Raw genomic sequence first — 19,656 nt, 5'->3', positions numbered from 1 at the left:
ACTATGTTGGCTGTCTGTTCCCTTTAGAGACAGGGTAGGACTCCTTGTTTTCAGCATCTTCTAGAGGCAAAAAACATGGAGTGTAGATGCAACTCCATCCTACTTCTGATTTAACATACATAGTGAAAGACTCCTGGAATTTCCAGGGGAACCATCTTGTTCTGCAGCTGAGTTACATACAGTGAGGCCATCCTTAAAAGAGAATTCCATCTATCAAAATACTTAATAGTTTAATAAAATATGGGGTTTCTGGTTACACTTCTTCCATGAACAGAATGGAAAGAGTGCGTGAGAATCTTTCCAAGGCTTCTAAGCCTTCACCTCCTCAGTTGAGAGGACTGAGGCCACCAAAGCAGCCTCCTCATCTTCTGTTCCCTTCACCATAAATTTTCTTTGAAATATCTTTTCATTTTCCTTCCACTTGGTGTCAAAATAGACTTACCCCTTTCCAAATCTTAGCTTATCCATTCTATTCACCCTGTAGACATGTTCACATCTCATTCATCCTTTTAAAAATAATTCTTAATGTTATTGCTGCTCAAGTTATCATATCATGTCTCTTCTTCCAGTCACCCCCAAACTTCTTGAAAGAATAGCCTTTACTCATTGCTTCAACTTCCTCAATACCCCTTCACAAGCAAATTTCTTAAAATTGGAGTACCACACCCACAACTTCTCTGAAATTGTGATCTTCAACTTATTCTCCCAGTCAGCTAGCTGGGATAAAACTTGAAACAAAGTATACCCTCCTGGCTCAATTCAGGAATCCTAGTGCGTTTAGTGTGGGTCTTCCACACGCACCATCCAGATTTAAACTACTCATTCCCACACCCCATCCTCCAGGTTCCAGCCAACACACCAACGCAGGACCTGGTTTAAAACCAGTGCATCCAGTGGAGCCTGGCAGACAATGTAGATCTCTGACCATTTTGTAGTCTATAAAACCCAGGACACTCTTGGGAGAAAACTCCCACAGGAGGTAATTCCACCAAAGATGAAATCTCAGGCAGGAATTAAAAATCATGAGGAATTTCTTTGAAGGACACAATGACAGATATTATCTACAGATTTCAAAAACACCCTGCTCAATTAAAAGGTATAATGATCACGACCCTGTAGGCATCTAACAATTTAGCTTCATAATGTACAAAGCAAATGCTGTCTCAGTTACTAGAAGAAGTTGAAAAATCTGTGTCATCTTGGGAAGTATTAAAATATCTCCATCAAGAATTGCTAGATAAATAGACAAAATAAACAAGCATCGAGAGGTTTGAATAAAATGAATAATTACAGTAATAGAGATGTATAGAAACTTGCCTGTACCCATCAAAAGGAAAACATACATTTTCCCAAGCATTGAGGATTATTTACCAAAAATTGACTAGTAGACAACAAATTTCAACAGAGTTTAAAATCTACAGAACACATTATCTCAACTACAATGCAATTAAATTACAAGTCCACCATAAAAAAAAGCTAAAAACCCACATTTCTTAGCAATCATAGGTTAAAATGATACTCCAATGAAAATTATAAAATATTTACACAGTAATATGTCAACACATATAAAGCAGATAAAATAATATTTAGAGGACAATTTATGGCTTCAAATCAAAGAAAAACTGAATAGAAATTATCCAAGTGTTTAAATTACAAGCTAATTTAAAAAATATCACAATAGGACAAAGACTAAGAACATAGAAGGTAGGAAACAATAAACATACAAACACAAAGTAAAAAGTAGAAAACAAAACAAAAGAGATGGTCACCACTAACAAATATTAGTTCTTTGAAAAGGCTAACAAGGTAGAATAAACTTCCGAAAAGACTGATCAAGATGAAAAGAATTTAAAAGAAATAAACAATACTAGGAGTAAAGAGGCATAAAAATACAAAGTAGAATTTTTTTAAAAATTCAAGAGATATACAAATAAACTTGGACACCTAGAAGAAATTGACAATTTTTCAGAAAAACGCAAATTGGCCCAAGACGAAGTCTAAGACTAAATTAAATTTGTATCTGTTAGTGGAACTAAAGTGGTGGTATAAAATATACTATTTCCAAAAACACCAGACCCAATTAGTTTTTCAAGTTTTATTTACTAAAATTTTACAGAACAGGTAATCTCTCGTTTATATAAACTATACTAGGGAATAGAAAGAGAGGAAAAGTCACTCCTTACTTTATCCATTAAAAATATTTTCTTATTTCCATCAGAGTTTTTTTTCTTTGATCTACTTAAAATAGCAATAAAAAAATGCGTTGTATCAAGGGACAAACCTCACCAAAATTATGGACGTGTGACTATAAGGGAGAATTTATTGAATTTTACTGAAGGGCAAAAAGAAGATTGAAATAACGGAGAGTTATTGTAACTTTACTGTTGGGAGTTGGCAGCGTAGAAATTGACAAACCTTGATATATCAATTTAACTTATTACTATCAATCCTCCACAAGGTAATCTACTAAGTCAATATGATTTTAATCAAAATCTCAACAAGATTGTTAGGAGAACTTCAAAAGCTGATCCTTAAATTTATAAAATGAAAGGTAAATTATGTACAAGGGTAGTCAGGATAATTCCTAAAAAGATCCAAAGATATACTTACCCTACTATTTTCAAGATATTACAAATATGTAATAAATAAAATTGTGTGGTATTGGTATAGGAATAGGAGCAACTAAATTGGTGCAATAGACAAGAATAGACCAAGTATACATAGAAACATGATTTGTGATAAAGCCGGTATTACAGATCAATGGGTTAAAAATAGTCTAACATAAATGGGGCTGGGAAAATAATTCTCCATATGGAAAAAATAGACTATCATTAGTCTGTCTTATTCTAGAAAGAAAAATTGACTTCAAGAGGATTAAAGACCTAATTGTAAACAGCAAAAATCAAATTATTAAACAAAAATTTAGGAGAATATCTTTATGAGTTTGTTATAGTGAAAGCTTTTTATATAAGACCAACAAAGTATACCATATCAAAATATCCCATAAAGAAGGTAAAATGATAAGCTACGAAATGGGAGAATATATTTGTAAAACAATGGATTAGCATCAGAATATATAAATAATTATTTTTAAAAAATTTTAATTTTGAAATTCTTTCAGACTTATGAAAAAGTTGCAAAATTGTAGAGTTCCTATATACCCTTCACCCAACTTCCCTTAATGTTAAACTTACCTAACCAAAGTACAATGATCAAAACTAGGAATTTAACATCAGTAATACACTATTAACTAATCTATGGATCTTATTTGAATTTTTCCAGTTGTTCCACTGATGTCCTTTTTCTAATCCAGGATCCAATCCAGGATTCCACGTTGCCTTTAGTCATCATGTGTCTTTAGCCTCCTCCAATCTATGACTGTATCTCAATTTTCTTTGTATTTCATGACTTTGATCCTTTTGAAAACCATTGGTCAGTATGTCATTTCCCAATTTCTTCTATTGGATGTTGGTCCTTTTGACCTCAATTTTTAAAGATCGTTATAAATTAGGGCTATTAGCCCTATGACAGTGATATGTGCTAAAGTTTTCTCCCAGTTTGTCAGTTTTCTTTTGACTTAAGTTTAGGGATTTTTGTCATGACTTTTTTTTGTGTGTAGTCAAATTTACCAATCTTTTCCTTTATTGTCTTCTGATTTTGAGCCATAGTTGGAAAGCCTTTCCCTACAATGAGGTTAAAGAGAAATCCACCCATGTTTTCTTCTAGTATTCCGGGTTTCCTTTTGTACTATTAGATCCTTAATCCTTTTTAAGTGTATTCTTAAATACCAGGTATGGATCTAATTTTACCTTTTTCCAAATAGCAAGCCAATTGTCCCCGTGCCATTTATTATAAGTCTATTTTGGTTTCAGTGTTTTGAGAAATCTTTATTATGCACTGAAATTTCATATGTACTTGAGCCTTTTTCTGAGCTGTTCTATTTTGCCAGTATACTTGTCTATTCATATGGCAGTACTCAACTGCGTTAATTATATAGGCTCTGTAGTACGTTTAATGTCTTGTTATTCATGCATGTTTACTCTTGTCAAACTGAACATTGGTATCAAGTTGTCTAACTCCATTTAAAAAAGTGTTTTGGAATTTTTATGAGGACTGTGTTAAATTTAGAATTTAACTTAAGGAGAACTGACATCTTTATAGTGTTGAGTCATCCTATTCAAGGAGAGGGATGTCTTCCCACTTGTTTGAATCAACTTTTGGGTCTGCCAGGAACATTGTAAAATTTTCCTTGTATTGGTTTTATACATTTCTTGTTAAGTTTGTTCCTAAATTTTAATTTTCTTTGCTCCTATTGTAAGCGGATTCTCTCTATACCATTATATCCTCTGATCAACTTCTTGTTAATTGTATATTATGAGAACTTACTGAATTTTTTATTGCTTGAGTTTGTTTTATCATTGATTCTATAGTGTATTTGAGGTCTACTATCATGTCTTCCACAAACAGAGATGATTTTTCTTTTTCTTTATCAATTCTTATGCCTCTAATTGATTTCTCTTGATTACATTATCAAATACTTCAAGTACAATATTGAAAAGGGCATCCTTTTGCCTTATTCCTTATTTTCTGCATTGGAAACACTAGATCTGTAGTCAGATTTGATCTCTAATTTCCTTTTTTAGTATGTCTTTTTCAAATACATATATGTATAAATTTATATAAATATATAAAAATATGTAAAAATGTACATATATATCTTTGTTAAGGAAATGTCAGTTAACTCTTAATTTTTATGAAGAATGTTGGATTTTGGGGGCCAGCCTGGTGGCATACTGGTTAAGTTTGTGTGCTCAACTTCAATAGCCTGGGGTTTAGCCTCTGGCATTACGCATACAAAATCAAGGAAGATTGCCATAGATGTTAGAGCCAATCTTCCTCAAGCAAAAAAAAATTAAAGAAAGAAAAAAAGAATGTTAAATTTTGTTAAAGTTGTTTTCAGCATCCATAGAGGTAATCATATGAATTTTGCCATTTAGATTTATTAATATGGTATATGATATTAATGGATTACTAATATGAAACCAACCTTGCATTCCTGGAATAAATTCACTTTGATATAGTGTATGATTTTCTTAATGTTGATTCTGCTAGTATTTTATCTAGTATTTTGTATTTATAGTTATGAGTGATACTTGTCTGCAATTTCCTTTTTTGCACTGTCTTTATTATATTTAGATATTAATATTAAACGTACTTCATAAAAGGAATTAGAAAGTTTTCCTTCATTTTCAATGTGCTGGAACAATTTATAGCCAGCATTGGGGGTATCTGATTTTCTGAAAGTTTGTTTGAATTCCCCTGTGAAATAATCTGGGCCTTGTGCCCACTTTTGCCACTTTTTCCTATGGAGATTAGGCTGTTTAAGATTTCTGCCTTAAATGGGGTCCATTTTAATAATGTTTCCATTGAAAATTATCCGTTTCGTCTAGGATTTTTAAGTTATTTGTACAGAGGTCTGAAAAAAAACTCATTAAAAAATTTCTCCTCTTTAATCGGTTCTTTCCTCCCTGTCAGTTCTTAATTTGTGTGGGATTTCTCCCTTTTTCTTGATTAAGTTTGCTAGTGGCTTTTTTGTTCATTTTTTTTAAAAGCAGGAATTTGTTTGTAAATCGTGTCCTATTTTTCTCTCACCACCTCATTAACTTCTGCCTTTATCTTTATTATTTCTTTTCTGAGCTTTTTGTTTCTTTCATTGTTCCTTTTGGTAGTTTTCTGGGCTGGGTATTTAATTAATTTATTTTCATTTTAACCATTGAAAATATTTTGGTTCTGTGGTTTTTTTCTGACCACTACTTTAAATGTATCTCATAGTTTTTAGAATAATGTAGTGTTATCATAATCATTACTTTTCAGACATTCCATAATTTCAATTTGTATTTCTTCTTTTCATTCAGAAGTGTCTTAATTGAAGATTTTTGAATTTCCAGGTGGAAGGGCCTTTGTGTTTTTGTTAATCACTTCTAATTTTATTTCATTGTAATCACAGAGTATTGTAATATTTCTATTTAATAGAATGTACTAATTTTCTTTGGAAACTATTTTTGAGATGATAATGTATTCTTTGGAGTATATTATGTAGGCATTCAAGAAGAAGATATATTCTCTGTCGTCAGTGTGTGGAGTTTGATAGATATCCATAAGAACTACATTTTTGTTTTTGTGTTCTTGGACTTCTATCTCCACATTTATTTTTTGTCCTATCTCTTGTACTAAGAGTGGGGTGTTAGTCTCTGCTTACTAGTGCATTTCTATCTGTCAGAAAGGTAGTTGCTGTGTTATTTGGTGGAAAAATATTTATAATCTTAATATTTTCTTTGTGAATTATTGTGGATTTTAAGCTTTAAAAAGTCATGTTTAATACTTTCTGGCTTGAATTCTTTGTCTTATATAAGAATTACTTCTCTTACTTTCTTGTTCTTTTTGTATGTCCACTGTACCCTTGTCCATCTCTTTATTTTTAACCTTTCTAAATAACTTCATTTTAGGTGTATTCCTTGTATAATGAATACAGTTGAGTCTTACTTTGTGAGCTTAATGAAAACTTTACGTTTAATAGGTGATTTATACTCATTCAGGTTTTTATTTTGGAGGAAGATTAGGCCTGAGCTAACATCTGCCACCAATCTTCCTCTTTTTGCTGAGGAAGATTGGCCCTGAGCTAACATCTGTGCTCATCTTCCTCTATTTTACACCTGGGAAGCCTGCCACAGTATGGCTTGATAAGCAGTGTGTAGGTCTGCACCCAGGATCCGAACCAGCGAACCCTGGGCCGCTGAAGCAGAAAGTATGCACTTGACCACTGCACCACAGAGCCGGCCCCTACACTTGTTCAATTTTTGATATGACTTATAGATTTGGTCTCAACTCTGTCACAATATTGTATAATTATGTATATTTTGTGATATTTCCTGTATTTTGTTCTCCACGAAATGTGTATTTTTCACTCTTTAATCTATAATTTTTCTTTAATTTTAGTATTTAGGAGGGCTTGTAGTTTTGCCCTAATGGTTACCTTTGTATGTATACTGTTCTTAGTGCTTCTCATCTCCTTCTTTCTTATTTAACCTGTTAATATCTGGTTTATCAGATTTTATTGGTGTCTTTTAACTGTAACCCATTGTCTATACAACAATCAATGATCTAATTCTACTTTTCTCTTTCTTCTCCCTTCTCTCATTTTCAGTTTCATTATTTATATAAATATTTCTCTCACATCAATATTGAAAAAACAATCAGCAAAATAGTAAGATTGTTTAAAAACTAAAAATACACAACTAGAGGTCAGGCCGGTGGCACAGCGGTGAAGTGTGCACCTTTTGCTCTGGTGGCCTGGGGTTCACCAGTTCAGATCCCAGGTGTGAACCCATGCACCACTTATCAAGCCATGCTGTGACAGGCCTCCCACATATACAATAGAGGAAGATGAGCACGGATGTTAGCTCAGGGCTAATCTTCCTCTAAAAAAAAAGAATACACAACTAGTGGAAGAAAAAAAATGTGATGGCCAACACAAATGTAAATAGAAGCTCAAATTCACTAGTAATCAGAAAGATACTAAATAAATTAGTTAATTAATTTAAGTGGCATGATATTTGTTGCCTGGCAGTGGCAAAAATTAAAGCTTGGCAAACATTATGTATTGGGAAAAATGAGAGGAAAATGATGCTTTCATACATTTCAGCTAGCGATCTAAATTGGTCTGACCACTTTATAATTTTGTAGTATTATATCTCAAGATCTAGTAATTTCACTTTGTAAAACACATTATAGAGAAACTACTCCAGAAGCAAAAAAATGAAAGTGACCTAAATAGTCAACAGTTGGTCTATAGAGAAATGCACTTATCTGTGCCTATGATAAATTCTCTCCAGCAATTAAAAAACATAAGCTAGAAGTAGAGTGTAGGCTCCACACTTGCTGTGTTAGTATTGATATTTTTCAACCCTCAACAATTTCATCTCCATTTAAAAGATCTCAGTGTTCCCTCATTTTTAAAATGCTGATAATTATGCCACTTATAGATTTATTGTGAGAATTAAATATGAAAATGTATGAAACATGTTTTTAAAAGTTCCTAGTACATAGAAAACATTCTATTAGTACTGGCTGTCACTGTAATCTAAAATCAAAAACAAAAAATTCATAATTTTGAATAAAAAAGTAAGATGGAGATTATATTACCATATATATAAATCAAAACATATATGAATAATTACTATATACTTTTTATGAATCCAGTGTATGCGAATCTATTAAAAAAAGATCTGGAAATAAACCACATACCAAAATCTGAATAGGGATTGTATGTGCTGAAAATGCGAAAAGAATAGAAATGAAAACGGTCATTTTAAAAGATTTTAGTTCTGTCTATTCCCTCTTTATTTAAAGAAAATAAAGCCTTGAAGCAAATATCACAACTTGTTGACAGTTTATGCTTCTGGATGGTGGAATTATAAATTGAACTTGTACATAACTTTAAAAAATTATCAGAAAGAAAGAAATGAAGCAACATGTAAGGTGAAGGCATGTCCTTGTTTATTCTGAGTGCTCCTAGCTGGCCTTCGGGTGGAAATCTTTAGCAGTAAGGGAGATTAAACAGTAGGTGGATGTCTGTTTGCCATCAACCACACAGTCCCAGAGGTCCCCAGATCGGAGGTTCTCCCCATGGTGCGCTGTCACTGGTTGTAAAATGCATCTCAATAAATGTGGTGTTAATAATAGTTTAAAAAGTTGATACATGGTTTAGTTAAGAAAATGTATTGGAAATGAATCAGAGCAGGGCCGGCCCCCGTGGCTGAGTGGTTAAGTTCATATGCACTGCTTCGGCAGCCCAGGGTTTCGCTGGTTCAGATCCTGGGCACAGACCTAGCGCCACTGGTCAGGCCATGCTGAGGTGGCATCCCACATAACAGAACTAGAAGGACTTACAACTAGAATATACAACTATGTACTGGGGGGCTGTGGGGAGAAGAAGAAGAAGAAAAAAATGATTAGCGATAGATGTTAGCTCAGGGCCAATCTTAAAAAAAAAAAAAAAGAAAGAAATGAATCAGAGCAGTTGTAGGGGGTCAGAGAGTGTGGAGAGAGCTATGTGAGCAGGGGACCCTTTCGTCTGATGAAAACTTTCCATTGCTTCCACTACTTCCAGCTCCATAGCTCATTCCTGCCCCCTGTAGTAACTAGCATTTTGGAGTCTGAACTCCTGCAGCATCCTGCAAGGCAGATAGATAGCTCTTTGGGGTGTTAGCTTGCTTCTTTAGTTACCACTCCTGACTACTCCTTTCACCTTTCATAAGGAGATTGAAACCACTCAGAATGTGATGCGCTATTTCCCTTTCTCTATGTCGTTATAGCTTTATACCTTTCTCATACTTTTCCTATCATTTTGAAGGATGTTTGGGAGAGAGAGGAGAAAAAATAGTTCAGTGTACTTTAAAAAGAACTTCAAATTTATTTTACATGAGTTTGGTTAATTTTATGTGTTCACTTGGCCAGGCCACAGGGTCCCCAGATGCTTGCTTAAACATTATTCCAGGTATGGCCATCAGGGTATTTCTGGATGAGATTAACAATTGAATTGGTAGACTCAGTAAGGCTGATTGCCATCCCCAATGTGAGTGGGCCTTTTCCAACCATTGAAGGCCTGAATAGAACAGAAAGGCTGAAGAAGGGCGAACTCATTCTCTTTTTCTGCCTGACTGTCTTCATGGGACATGGGTCTTCTTCTGCCTTCAGATTTTGGCTCAGACTGGAATTCATGCCATCAGTTCTGCTTTTCAAGACTTTGGACTGGAACTGTATACCATTGACTCTCCTGGGCCACCAACTGGCTGACTGCCGATCTTGGAACTTCCCAGCCTCCATAAGCATGCTGAACCGGGTACGTGAGAGTTACTGTAAATATTCAATAAGAACATGGTTTCCCTTCAACTTTGTTCCCAACACACAGACGAAAAGAAGTTAACTCATGCATCATTATAAGCTTGTTATTTGCTATTTTCTTAATTAACCAGAGGGGTGACTCAAAGGTCACAAGGATTGATGAGCTTGTTTTGCAGAAGAAAAGAATGTCGTTAAGGAAGTCACGACCACCAGATAACCAGCCCCCAGCTGCCACTGACACCCAGAAGTCTGGTTGCCCAGGGGCTTATCTGGAGTGAAAGAAACACGGACTTCCCCTTTGTTTCTCTGAAACTCCTCCTCCCAAGACCCTTAGCTCTATTGAAAAAACCCTGCTTTCTTCTTTTGTCAAGGCGGATTTGAGAGAACTTATCCTCCTGCCTTCTCGTTTTGGCCAATTCGAATAAAACTTTCTCTACCTCCAATCACCCATGTCTCAGTGATTGGCTTACTGCACACCGGGCACATGAACTGGAGACTAAGAGGTTCAGTATCAACATGAGCCAATTCCTTATAATAAATCTCTGACTAAAACAATGAGCAGGCTCTTTTACATGCTCTCTGGCTATCCCACCCTAATGAAGTTTTTGAAAGCAAATATATGCTGGATTAATATTTATTTCTGTTACATTTTGCATTTATTTGCATTTTGGGTTCTAGCCCATCTTTTAGTATGATTGGCAAAATTTTGATTCTTTGATACTTCACCCATCATATGAACTCTTTTGGGACAGTCAGAAACCTGCTTTGATCTTCAGCCTTGGCCAAGACATGACCCTCAACTGCTCTACATTAATTTGGTTTTTTTCCATAGTGTTCTCTCCTCAAGGCCCCTTGGATATCAAACAGTAATTTAGGCTCTTGCCCCAAGGAGTCTCCACTGCTAGTTTTATCTTCCCACTATGAGATTCAATAGTCGAAAACAGTGTTCATATTTCTATGAACACCAAGTGTTCCATCACTTGGATTAATTCATTTGCTGGTGTTTATGCAGCCAGTAAATGGCAGAGCCTGGATGACTCCATTTAGTTCGAGCAATATTTGTGAATGTCTATATGCCTGATGTTGTGCTAAGTGCTAGAAGTACAAACGTGATTATAATAGGGTTCCTTGTTAAAAAATATGGTACAGAGCTATGGCTTTCCAACCTTTTTGATTATGACATAGTAAGAAATGCTGTTTATCTAATGACCCTGTTTAGACATACATATTGATGACTGAAGCAAAAATTTCAGAGAACAATGTTTAACTTTGTTCATGCAATGCATGTGAATATTTGTCTATTATATTCTACTTATTTAATTTAAAACACCAGGTCATAATACACTGTGTTGACTTCACAAGCCAATAACAGGCCTTGATCAACAGTTTAAAACAAATTATTTCAGACAATAGGGAACATTATGAGAATCATCTTTAATTCCAAATTTAGAGCTTTTCTTACAGATTATGTGATGCTGCTTATTTTTAACTTGAACTCATGCCTACTCCTTAGGCATTTGCATTTATATATTAATTTATTAGCCCTTTGGGTCCTGACAGGATGAGACACAAATCAGCCAAATTATGGTGGCAAAAATCTTTGAGTGATAAAAGGCAGGAAAAGATTGAAGGGAAAGGGAAGACAAGCTTAGCCATGGATGGATGGGTAGGTCCGTGGGGGTCCAAACAGTTATATAACCTAGTCATCAAAGTAAAGAATAATCAGAAGACCACTTATAGAATTAGGGGTACCTGGGGGGTAATATATAGTGGGTAGAATCGTGTAGTGTATTTAGTCTCTTCCAGCATTCAGCTCAGGGGTTATTTTCTCCCCCAAACCTTCTCTAGTGGCCCTTGAAACCTCACAACATCCTGGGCCTGCCTCCATCCCTCACCTACATTGTATTGATATGATGTTTGTGGGTCTTGAGAGCAGGGAGTGCCTCTTTCTTCTCTGAATTCCTAGCATCCAGCTGAGTGCCTGGCATGTTGGTATGTACTCCTGTGCACATTCCCTAGGCTTCTCTAAATCTATCCTCCACTGTGAAACAAAGTTGGGCTAAATGATCTGCAAGGGCTGTTGCAATCCTGACAGTCGATGACTTTAGCAGATCTGAAGTAGCCCACAGCGCTCTGCTTCATAACAAAGCTCACATTTTTGCCGTGGTGGGCTCGAGATTATGAGTTAAAACATGAATGACCTGTGCACAGTTTAGGGCCTAATCCTGCCCTGGCAGAATAAGCCACCAGTGTTCTGATAAGAGCAGCAGAAAGCCTGATGCTGCAGCCGCGCCTGCAGCAGAGGCAAGATTCCAGCCTCCACCTCCCACAAGAGTGCTGCTGCTTTCCAGCCTGCAATTTCCTCTGAGGCTCGGGATTGGTCCGGAGAGCCACAGAGGGCTGGGAAAGACCTCTATATATTCCTCGGAGGGAAAGGCAGTCCCAGATAGTTTTGAAGTTTCCAAAGACTCACTCTGCTGTTAAGAATTTGTGCTCAAAGCTGAGGAGCTAAGCTACCTGCCAAAATGTGCAAAGGACTTGCAGCTTTGCCCCACTCATGCCTGGAAAGGTGAGAACCGTTATTTTGGCTTAAGAGATGGAGATACGGAGAATCTTTACTCAGGGGAGGATACCCAGAGGCAATAAAGGGTCATTATAGTTTGTGGTGAAACAGATGCTTGATTGTAGACTGGGAATTGTCTCGTGTCTGTTAACAACACAGAGGTTTTGAAAGATCTGAGCTGGGAGACTGATACAACATGGGGTATTTCATACAACATTTACTATCCAAAGCATTTCCTCCCAGGAGAGGAGATGTCTCGTCTATAGGTGCTTGTTCAGAGTCAAAAGCGTAGGTTAAGAGAATGAATTCCAACATCAAACTGCCTGGGTTTGAATCCTGGCTCCACTACTTACTGTGTGTGTGGTATTGGGCAATTTATTTAATCTCTCCATATCTCAGTTTCCTTATCTATAAAATGGAGATACTAGGAGTGTCTACCTTATAGACTGGTTATGAGGATTGAATGAATTACTGTATATGAAATGCTCAGAACGCTGTCTGGCACATACTAGAACTATGTAGATGTTAACCTTTATTAATGTACATAGACTGGGAGAGGAAGGAACGTTTGCAATGAGGCAGAGGGGACTTCTCATTGTTTGTATCTTGATCCCATTAGATAGAAGCAGCTGGATTGCTGGACAGAAGAAAGCCTTCGGGACACAGAGGTTGTTTGTTAGCTAGCATTCTTTTTTAGATAAAGAGGAACACCTTTGAGGCTCCTGGTTGTCCTTCTGCTGGACAACATTTGGGAGGGAATTCCAAGTATCTAGCCTAAGTAAACAGAAGAACAAATATCTGACTTGTTGGAAAATTTAACCCAATAATCCTACCTGGTGCAGAGAAGTAGGGCTGTTTCTCCTCTTCTTCTTTCTTAAGAGTGGATTTGATTAACTTTGGCTTGAGCCTTCCTTGTTTAAAATAAATAAAGTTGACCCTTTTGCAACCTGACTCTATGCCTAAAGGCAATGTTTGCCTAAGAAGGTCGTGTTGTTCAAAGGGCCGTCTATGACTTCTCCTGTCTCTTAACAAGCTCACATCTTCTTTTTGATGACTTTTACCCTGGAAACAACCTCAAAATGATTTTTTAAAGAGATCATTATGGCAAAGGAATTTATCTCCAACAATACTGTCTAGTGACTGAAAATAAAATCTGCCTTTATCCACTGTTGTCAAAAGCACAGATTATTTTTAAAAGATGCACATAAAAGAAATTCATGGTAGTTAAGTAACAGTAGTTAGGGTGTAACTAGGGGGCCATATTGGCCATCAGACCAACCTTGGGGAGAGGGACAGGTTTTAATGGTGGATACTGTTTATTGCTATCAGCCTATCCTTCCCTCTGTAGAAAGCCTGAGCAACAGGGAGAACAGAGGGAGGTGAAAGGCACCCAAAGTTCTTTGAATATGAGATGATGCATAATTATTTCCTTTTCCATCTTTGCAACTATGAGAAATGCAATTTGACTTTCACAATAACTTTAATGGATGCCTTTAGCTCAATTATTTGAAATTATTATGTACTTTCATGTATTTCATTAATTGGTGAACAATTGACCCTAGAATGATTGTGACGTCAGTCTGTCAGGCATTTTGTGATCCTATAACACACTGCCTGGCATTTAGTGAATAATCAATAAATGTTTATTAAAAGTTTGGCATTGTTACTAATTTTGCCCTATATGTCCTTGTAAACATGCATAATGTTTACTGAGATACATGGATGGAACATTTCTTTCATTGATTCCTATTACTGTTTTATATCTGATTCACTATCAACATTAATATTGAATCACTTTTTGTATCTTTTAATGCACAGTAAATTCTTCTGCTCCAGGATATAACTAATGTTCACGTAGAATGTTATAGAGTGGCCGAGGAGCAAGGTTTTTTTGCATAGGTTGCCTGAACCTTTTAATTTATTGGCATGTAGTAGAATCGTGCAATTATTGTCTCCTCTTACATATTTCTTTTTCATGATCTGTTACCCTTGCAAATAGAGTCAGATTTCCAATTACAATGCTGCCTGAGAGGCGTGTTTTGGAGAAATGGAACTGTGGATCTGTGGAACTGTTAGCACACACTCATGGAAAGAATCCAAGACTATGTATCCTAAGGGCACAATGATACTCGAATGAATGCTTCCCAACCAGCCTTCCCTGGCTTTACTCTCTCTCTCTCCCCTCCCTCATCCCCACCAGCTCCCCACCTCCTCCTTTCTCCTCTCCAAGCTATGAAAGGAACATGGGTACGCCTCAATGCTTAGAGAAAGATATTTTGAAATCCATATAAAATAAATTAGGCTCACATATGTGCATTATCAAACAAACTGTTTTTAATGGAAAGCTCTGCTGAAGAGTTCAAATGTATCTTCTCTATTGCATTGGAAACAGAATTCAGTTACAAAAATCTGATTAACATGTTATTTATCAGGGTAGAAAGAGTACTGGTTAAGGAATAAAGAGCATACTCAGTTTTGTCATTATCTCATTTGTGTCCATGAGCAAGTGATTTCACTTTCCTAGGATTTTATTTCTTATTTAGTAAACAAAAGTTAGGTTGGTTGTTCTCTAACATCCTTTCCGATTATAACATAGTTCAAATGAAGTGAGATCTCCTGGTTTCAGTGACTAATGAGAGATGCAATTAAAGGGAAATTTTTCTTTCTTTATTTTTCTCTTCAAGTTTGGGAGCAGAAAAGAGTTGGTTAATGAAAAATCATCAAGAACACAGCCCTGTGTTGACATCTTGGCTGTCGCAGAAGCAACCTACTCAGTGATTAAATTACTGATTTACAAGAAATCAAAGTTTACTTCATGTAAGGGAGGCTTTAATCCTAGGAAACTCCCTTCTCAATGTTTAGGGTAGCATTAAGCCAGAGTCATCTTTGACGTACTTGTATAAACTATTCTTTATTTACTTAGATTTTTAAGACTGTTGCTCATTAAAACTCCAAATTGATTTCACATGTTTTTATATATTTAAAGAGATGAATAATCCAAACATTTACACCATAAAGGGCCACCACCCCACCATTTCTGCCCTGTGTATATTGAAACCTGTACTGTGTGGGTGGGAATCTTATGGCGTCACTAGAAAAGGAAAGAGTTGAATGCTCTGAAGTCTTCTTTTTATTCGTGATTTTCAACTTAGAATTTTAGGCTTCTTTTGAAAAGTCGTTTTATTTTCAGAGTCTCTTGAATTTCTCTGAACAAGTTTAATTTTTAAAGTAAGCATTGCTCTTTGGGAAAGGATGGAAGTATTCTGAGACAAGAAGTGTTATTATTATGATTCCCAAAAAGTTCCTACTATAATATAAAGCAACCAGTGTGATGATGATGATTTTTGTCCATCACTGTTAACTAGTCTTGATACCAATTCACAGTCTTTACTAAACTAACAAGGGGGTAAACGAGTAATGAAGACTTAGCTTCTGACAAAGAATTTTCCCTGGGACATTAATAAAGTGTCACAGGCCCTTCACATCTGTAGGTGTCTGGCATAGATCTAGTTTCCGTTTAAGATTGTAAAGGCTGCTAGTGGTGGAATGTGTTTAATCCACAGTTCACACAAGGGCTTCTGGCCATCTCAAGTATGTGGGAATGCTGGAAATTTCAGGGGCTACAGAAGGTAAATGGGGGAGGTGATGTTTTGTTTTCTTATTAATTATTATTTTACTAAAAATTCCATTTTTACCCATCTTTTGATTTATGTGGGTCTAAGGTTGGACAATTTAGAGTAGGAAGCCCCTCAGAAGCAGGGAGTGATCAACTAATCTTTTAAGGTTCTTAAACCATGTGGAAGCACCATACCGAGTGGGCCAAGGCTCCTGGGTCTGCAGGATTAAGTAAATACAGCGTTTCCCAAAGGCATGAGCACATCTTTGGGTCAACTGTAGAGAAAACAGAAGTACCAAGTGAATTAAGACTGTGTCAATTAAGTTGCACAACTCATGGCTCAGTCAGAATGGATACAGGATCATCAAAGGAGCCTAACGAGGTAGTTACAGGACCTCTAGTTGGGAAGAAGTGTAAATTTGAAGCTTGCTATAGCTGATAGCCTTGTGATATAATTGCAAATATTGCAATGAAACTCTATAATGTTAAGAAAGCGAATGAACTATTTAATAAAATTGGAGAGGGGGAGTCACTAAGAAAAACTTTGTTTCAATTCTTATTGATAAAACAATTATTTCTCTGGATTGCCTTTCAAACCTCCGTATTTGCCTTAGGCATAAGGTTGAAAAACCTCTCAAGGAAATTTCAGTTCAGTTAGTAAATAAGAAGGAATTAGTGTGTTGAGATCCACTATGAAGGAATAGATGCACAAAAATGGGGGGATGGGCTGGCCCCATGGCCTAGTGGTTAAGTTCAGTGCTCTCTTCTTCTGTGACCGGGGTTCGGTTCCCAGGCATGGTCCTACACCATTTGGTGGCAGCCATGCTGTGTCCATGACCCACATACAAATAGAGGAAGATTGGCGCAGATGTTAGCTCAAGGCAAATCTTCCTTGGCAAAAAAATAAAAAATAAAAAAAGGAGGGAGTAGGTAGAAGCTTATAGAGCTTTTGGTAGTCAGGGAAAACTTTCCAAGAAGTTACAGGGGATGATGTCTAACTAAGGTTTATGAGCTAAACCCGAAAGGACAGAGGAGTTAGACAGATCTGGATAGAAAGAGAGAGAAGGAAGGCATTCCAGGCCAAGAGGGGCAGGCCTGCCTGTGCAAAGGCGTGGAGAGGGCCCAAGGAGTTTGGCTGATGTTAGGACGACTTTGTGGGATCCGTATTATCCCTAGAGGTAAACAGGGAGGGAGCTTTGAGTTTCTAATCAGTTAACCTCTGGTGCCTGAGGAATTCAATTACTAAAAAGACAATCTGTACTTGGCACGTAGTAGGCACTTAATTAACATTTTGTCAAAAGAATGCACAAATAAATTTACAACAATTGGAGACAGCCCCGCTTGCAGGTTGGCCTGATGCTTTCTCTGCTTCCAAAGGGATTGGGAAGAATTCGTATCAGCGATATTGTAGGCTAGGATGGGAGAAAGAGTGTGTGTTGCAAAATGAAATAAATAAAAAAGAGGATTCCTGCTGGGAAGAGTGGGAGTGGGATTAGGAGGAGAGGAAGGGCAGGGAACCTCCAGGATTTCTATAACTTCCTCAGGAAACCCTTGTTAAGGAGGCGAGTCTTTCTTGTTTCTAACGATGGGAGCATTTTGGCAGCTATTGGTGGAACCATATGAAACTGTATCTCTTCAGCTATTTCTCATGTATTTCCTGCCGCAGCTTGTTTAATGAATTTCTTCTGTATTCTCACCAGTTGCCTCTTTCTAGTCTTTCTTCCTTTTAGTCTAGGCTATGTTGAATCACCAGATAGCAATTCAAAACAGTTTCAGATGCCAGCATCTTCAGATTGGCGGGATCCCTGAGAGGATATCTAATTTGTTTCTTCTTCTCTAGCAAGGACTACACACCGTGGTGGGATAGGTCAGATCTAGGGAGGGGGTCTCTGTCTCTGGGGCCAGTTAATGGCTGTTGTCTGTCCTGCTGGCTGGAAAGCAAAGGAACTAAACTTTAATTAGTTCAGTCAGGATCCATCATCAGTAACAGGAACCAGAATATGGCTGGAGGCCAGAAGATAACAGGTTCCTATCTCTTTCTTCCTTTAAAGTTCCGTTCAGTTCCAGATAACACAGGATCTGTGCTATGTTTTAAGGCTGAGTCACCCAGAGGATAAAGCCGGTTGAAGCCTGATTGTTTTTGACTGCCTTGAGAAAGCAGCTCTTATTACATGTTTTAGGAATATTAAAGAAAATTCAAAATAAGGAAGGGTGTAAGTTCACAATCTATCCCCTTCCTTAACATCAGCAATGGAGTGGAGGAGAAAGAACATGGAGATAGAAACCCCACCTCTATCACTTCCTAGCTGTGTGAACTTGGGAAAGTCACTAAACCTCTCTGAGTTTCGTTTCCTCATGTGTAAATGAGGATATTGACCTTGTTGAGGAGAGATTCTATAAGAAATAAATAAAGTAATGCACATAAAGTGACTAGTTTTTAGTAGGTGCGCCTTTATTAAATAATTAATTTCCTTTCATTCTTCTTTTCTTCTTTATAGGTAGTCGGGAAAACCTTTAAGTCTCAATTACGTGGCGAGGTCTTTGATAAAACTTATTTCTTTTCATCCTTCCTCATCATGTCTTTATCTTTTTTAAATAATAAAGGTGAATTTGTAAAATAGTAGGGTATTTTTCCCATTGAATCCATAATTCTTTCAGTGGGTCCTTTTTTTAAAAAAATATACCAACTCTTTACAAAACATTGAATAGCATTAAAGCCCATGATTGTAATTAAAAATTAACAATTCTTTAATATCAGTAAATATCCATAAGCATCCAAATGGTCTTTTGCAGTTGGATTATTTGAATCAGGATCTAAATGAAGCTCACATTTTTTTTTACTATTGTTAAATGTCATTATTATTAGATTGATAAACACTAGCCTTTGATCTAGTGTTCTTTCTACAAGTAATTGGGCCCCAGTTGTGTAAAAGACTTCTTTTCTTCCCCAAGTAATTTTATTGGGATTATAATGGTTTATAACATTGTGTAATTTGGGGTGTACATTATTGTTTATCAGTTCCTGAATATACTTCATCGTGCTCACCCCCAGTAGTCCAATTTTCATCCATCACCATACATATGTGCCCCTTTATCCCTTTCACCCACCCTCTCAACCTCCTTCCCTCCTAGTAACCACTAATCTGTTCTCTTTATCCAGTATTTGTTGTCTTCCACATATGAGCGAAATCAGGCAGTGTTTGTCTTTTCTCTGTCTGGCTTATTTCACTTAACTTCATACCCTCAAGGTCCATCCATTCTTGAAAACACACTTAAGGACCCCTCAGACCGAGAGCCCAGTGCTTTTGTGTGATCGGGAGACGTTAGCAAACTCAATTTGGACGGTTTTGCTAGTGCAGAGGGCAGACGTGGTGAGGCGTCGGTGATTCACAAACAAAACTGACCTCAGGGGTTTGTCTGCAGCGCCCTTTCGTCTCTTTACTAACTGCAAAAATCCTTTCACCAAGCCTCCCGCTGGCTTTTCTACATCAAATCACGTTTACTGAGCTCCTGCTGCGTGCAGCGCAGGGCGCCAGGAGCTGGAAGCCAGCTGGGGCACAGATCCTTTTTCTAT

General features: G+C 36.8%; 1 protein-coding gene across 1 annotated transcript in view; it reads left to right on the top strand.

Annotated features, from left to right (window-relative positions):
• The first annotated feature begins 12,320 nt into the window (after window positions 1–12,320).
• RGS5 (regulator of G protein signaling 5) overlaps window positions 12,321–19,656 on the top strand; it is a 52,057-nt gene continuing 44,721 nt past the window's right edge. Inside the window, exon 1 of the mRNA XM_046682240.1 lies at window positions 12,321–12,472. Coding sequence (XP_046538196.1) covers window positions 12,429–12,472 — 44 coding nt within the window. The 5' untranslated portion in view covers window positions 12,321–12,428. The remainder of the gene's footprint in view (window positions 12,473–19,656) is intronic.

This window comes from Equus quagga, chromosome 13 (genome assembly GCF_021613505.1).
Source record: "Equus quagga isolate Etosha38 chromosome 13, UCLA_HA_Equagga_1.0, whole genome shotgun sequence".
Lineage (NCBI taxonomy): Eukaryota > Metazoa > Chordata > Mammalia > Perissodactyla > Equidae > Equus > Equus quagga.
Note: the sequence above shows the minus strand (reverse complement) of the source record. Positions and strands in the feature narration are given on the sequence as shown.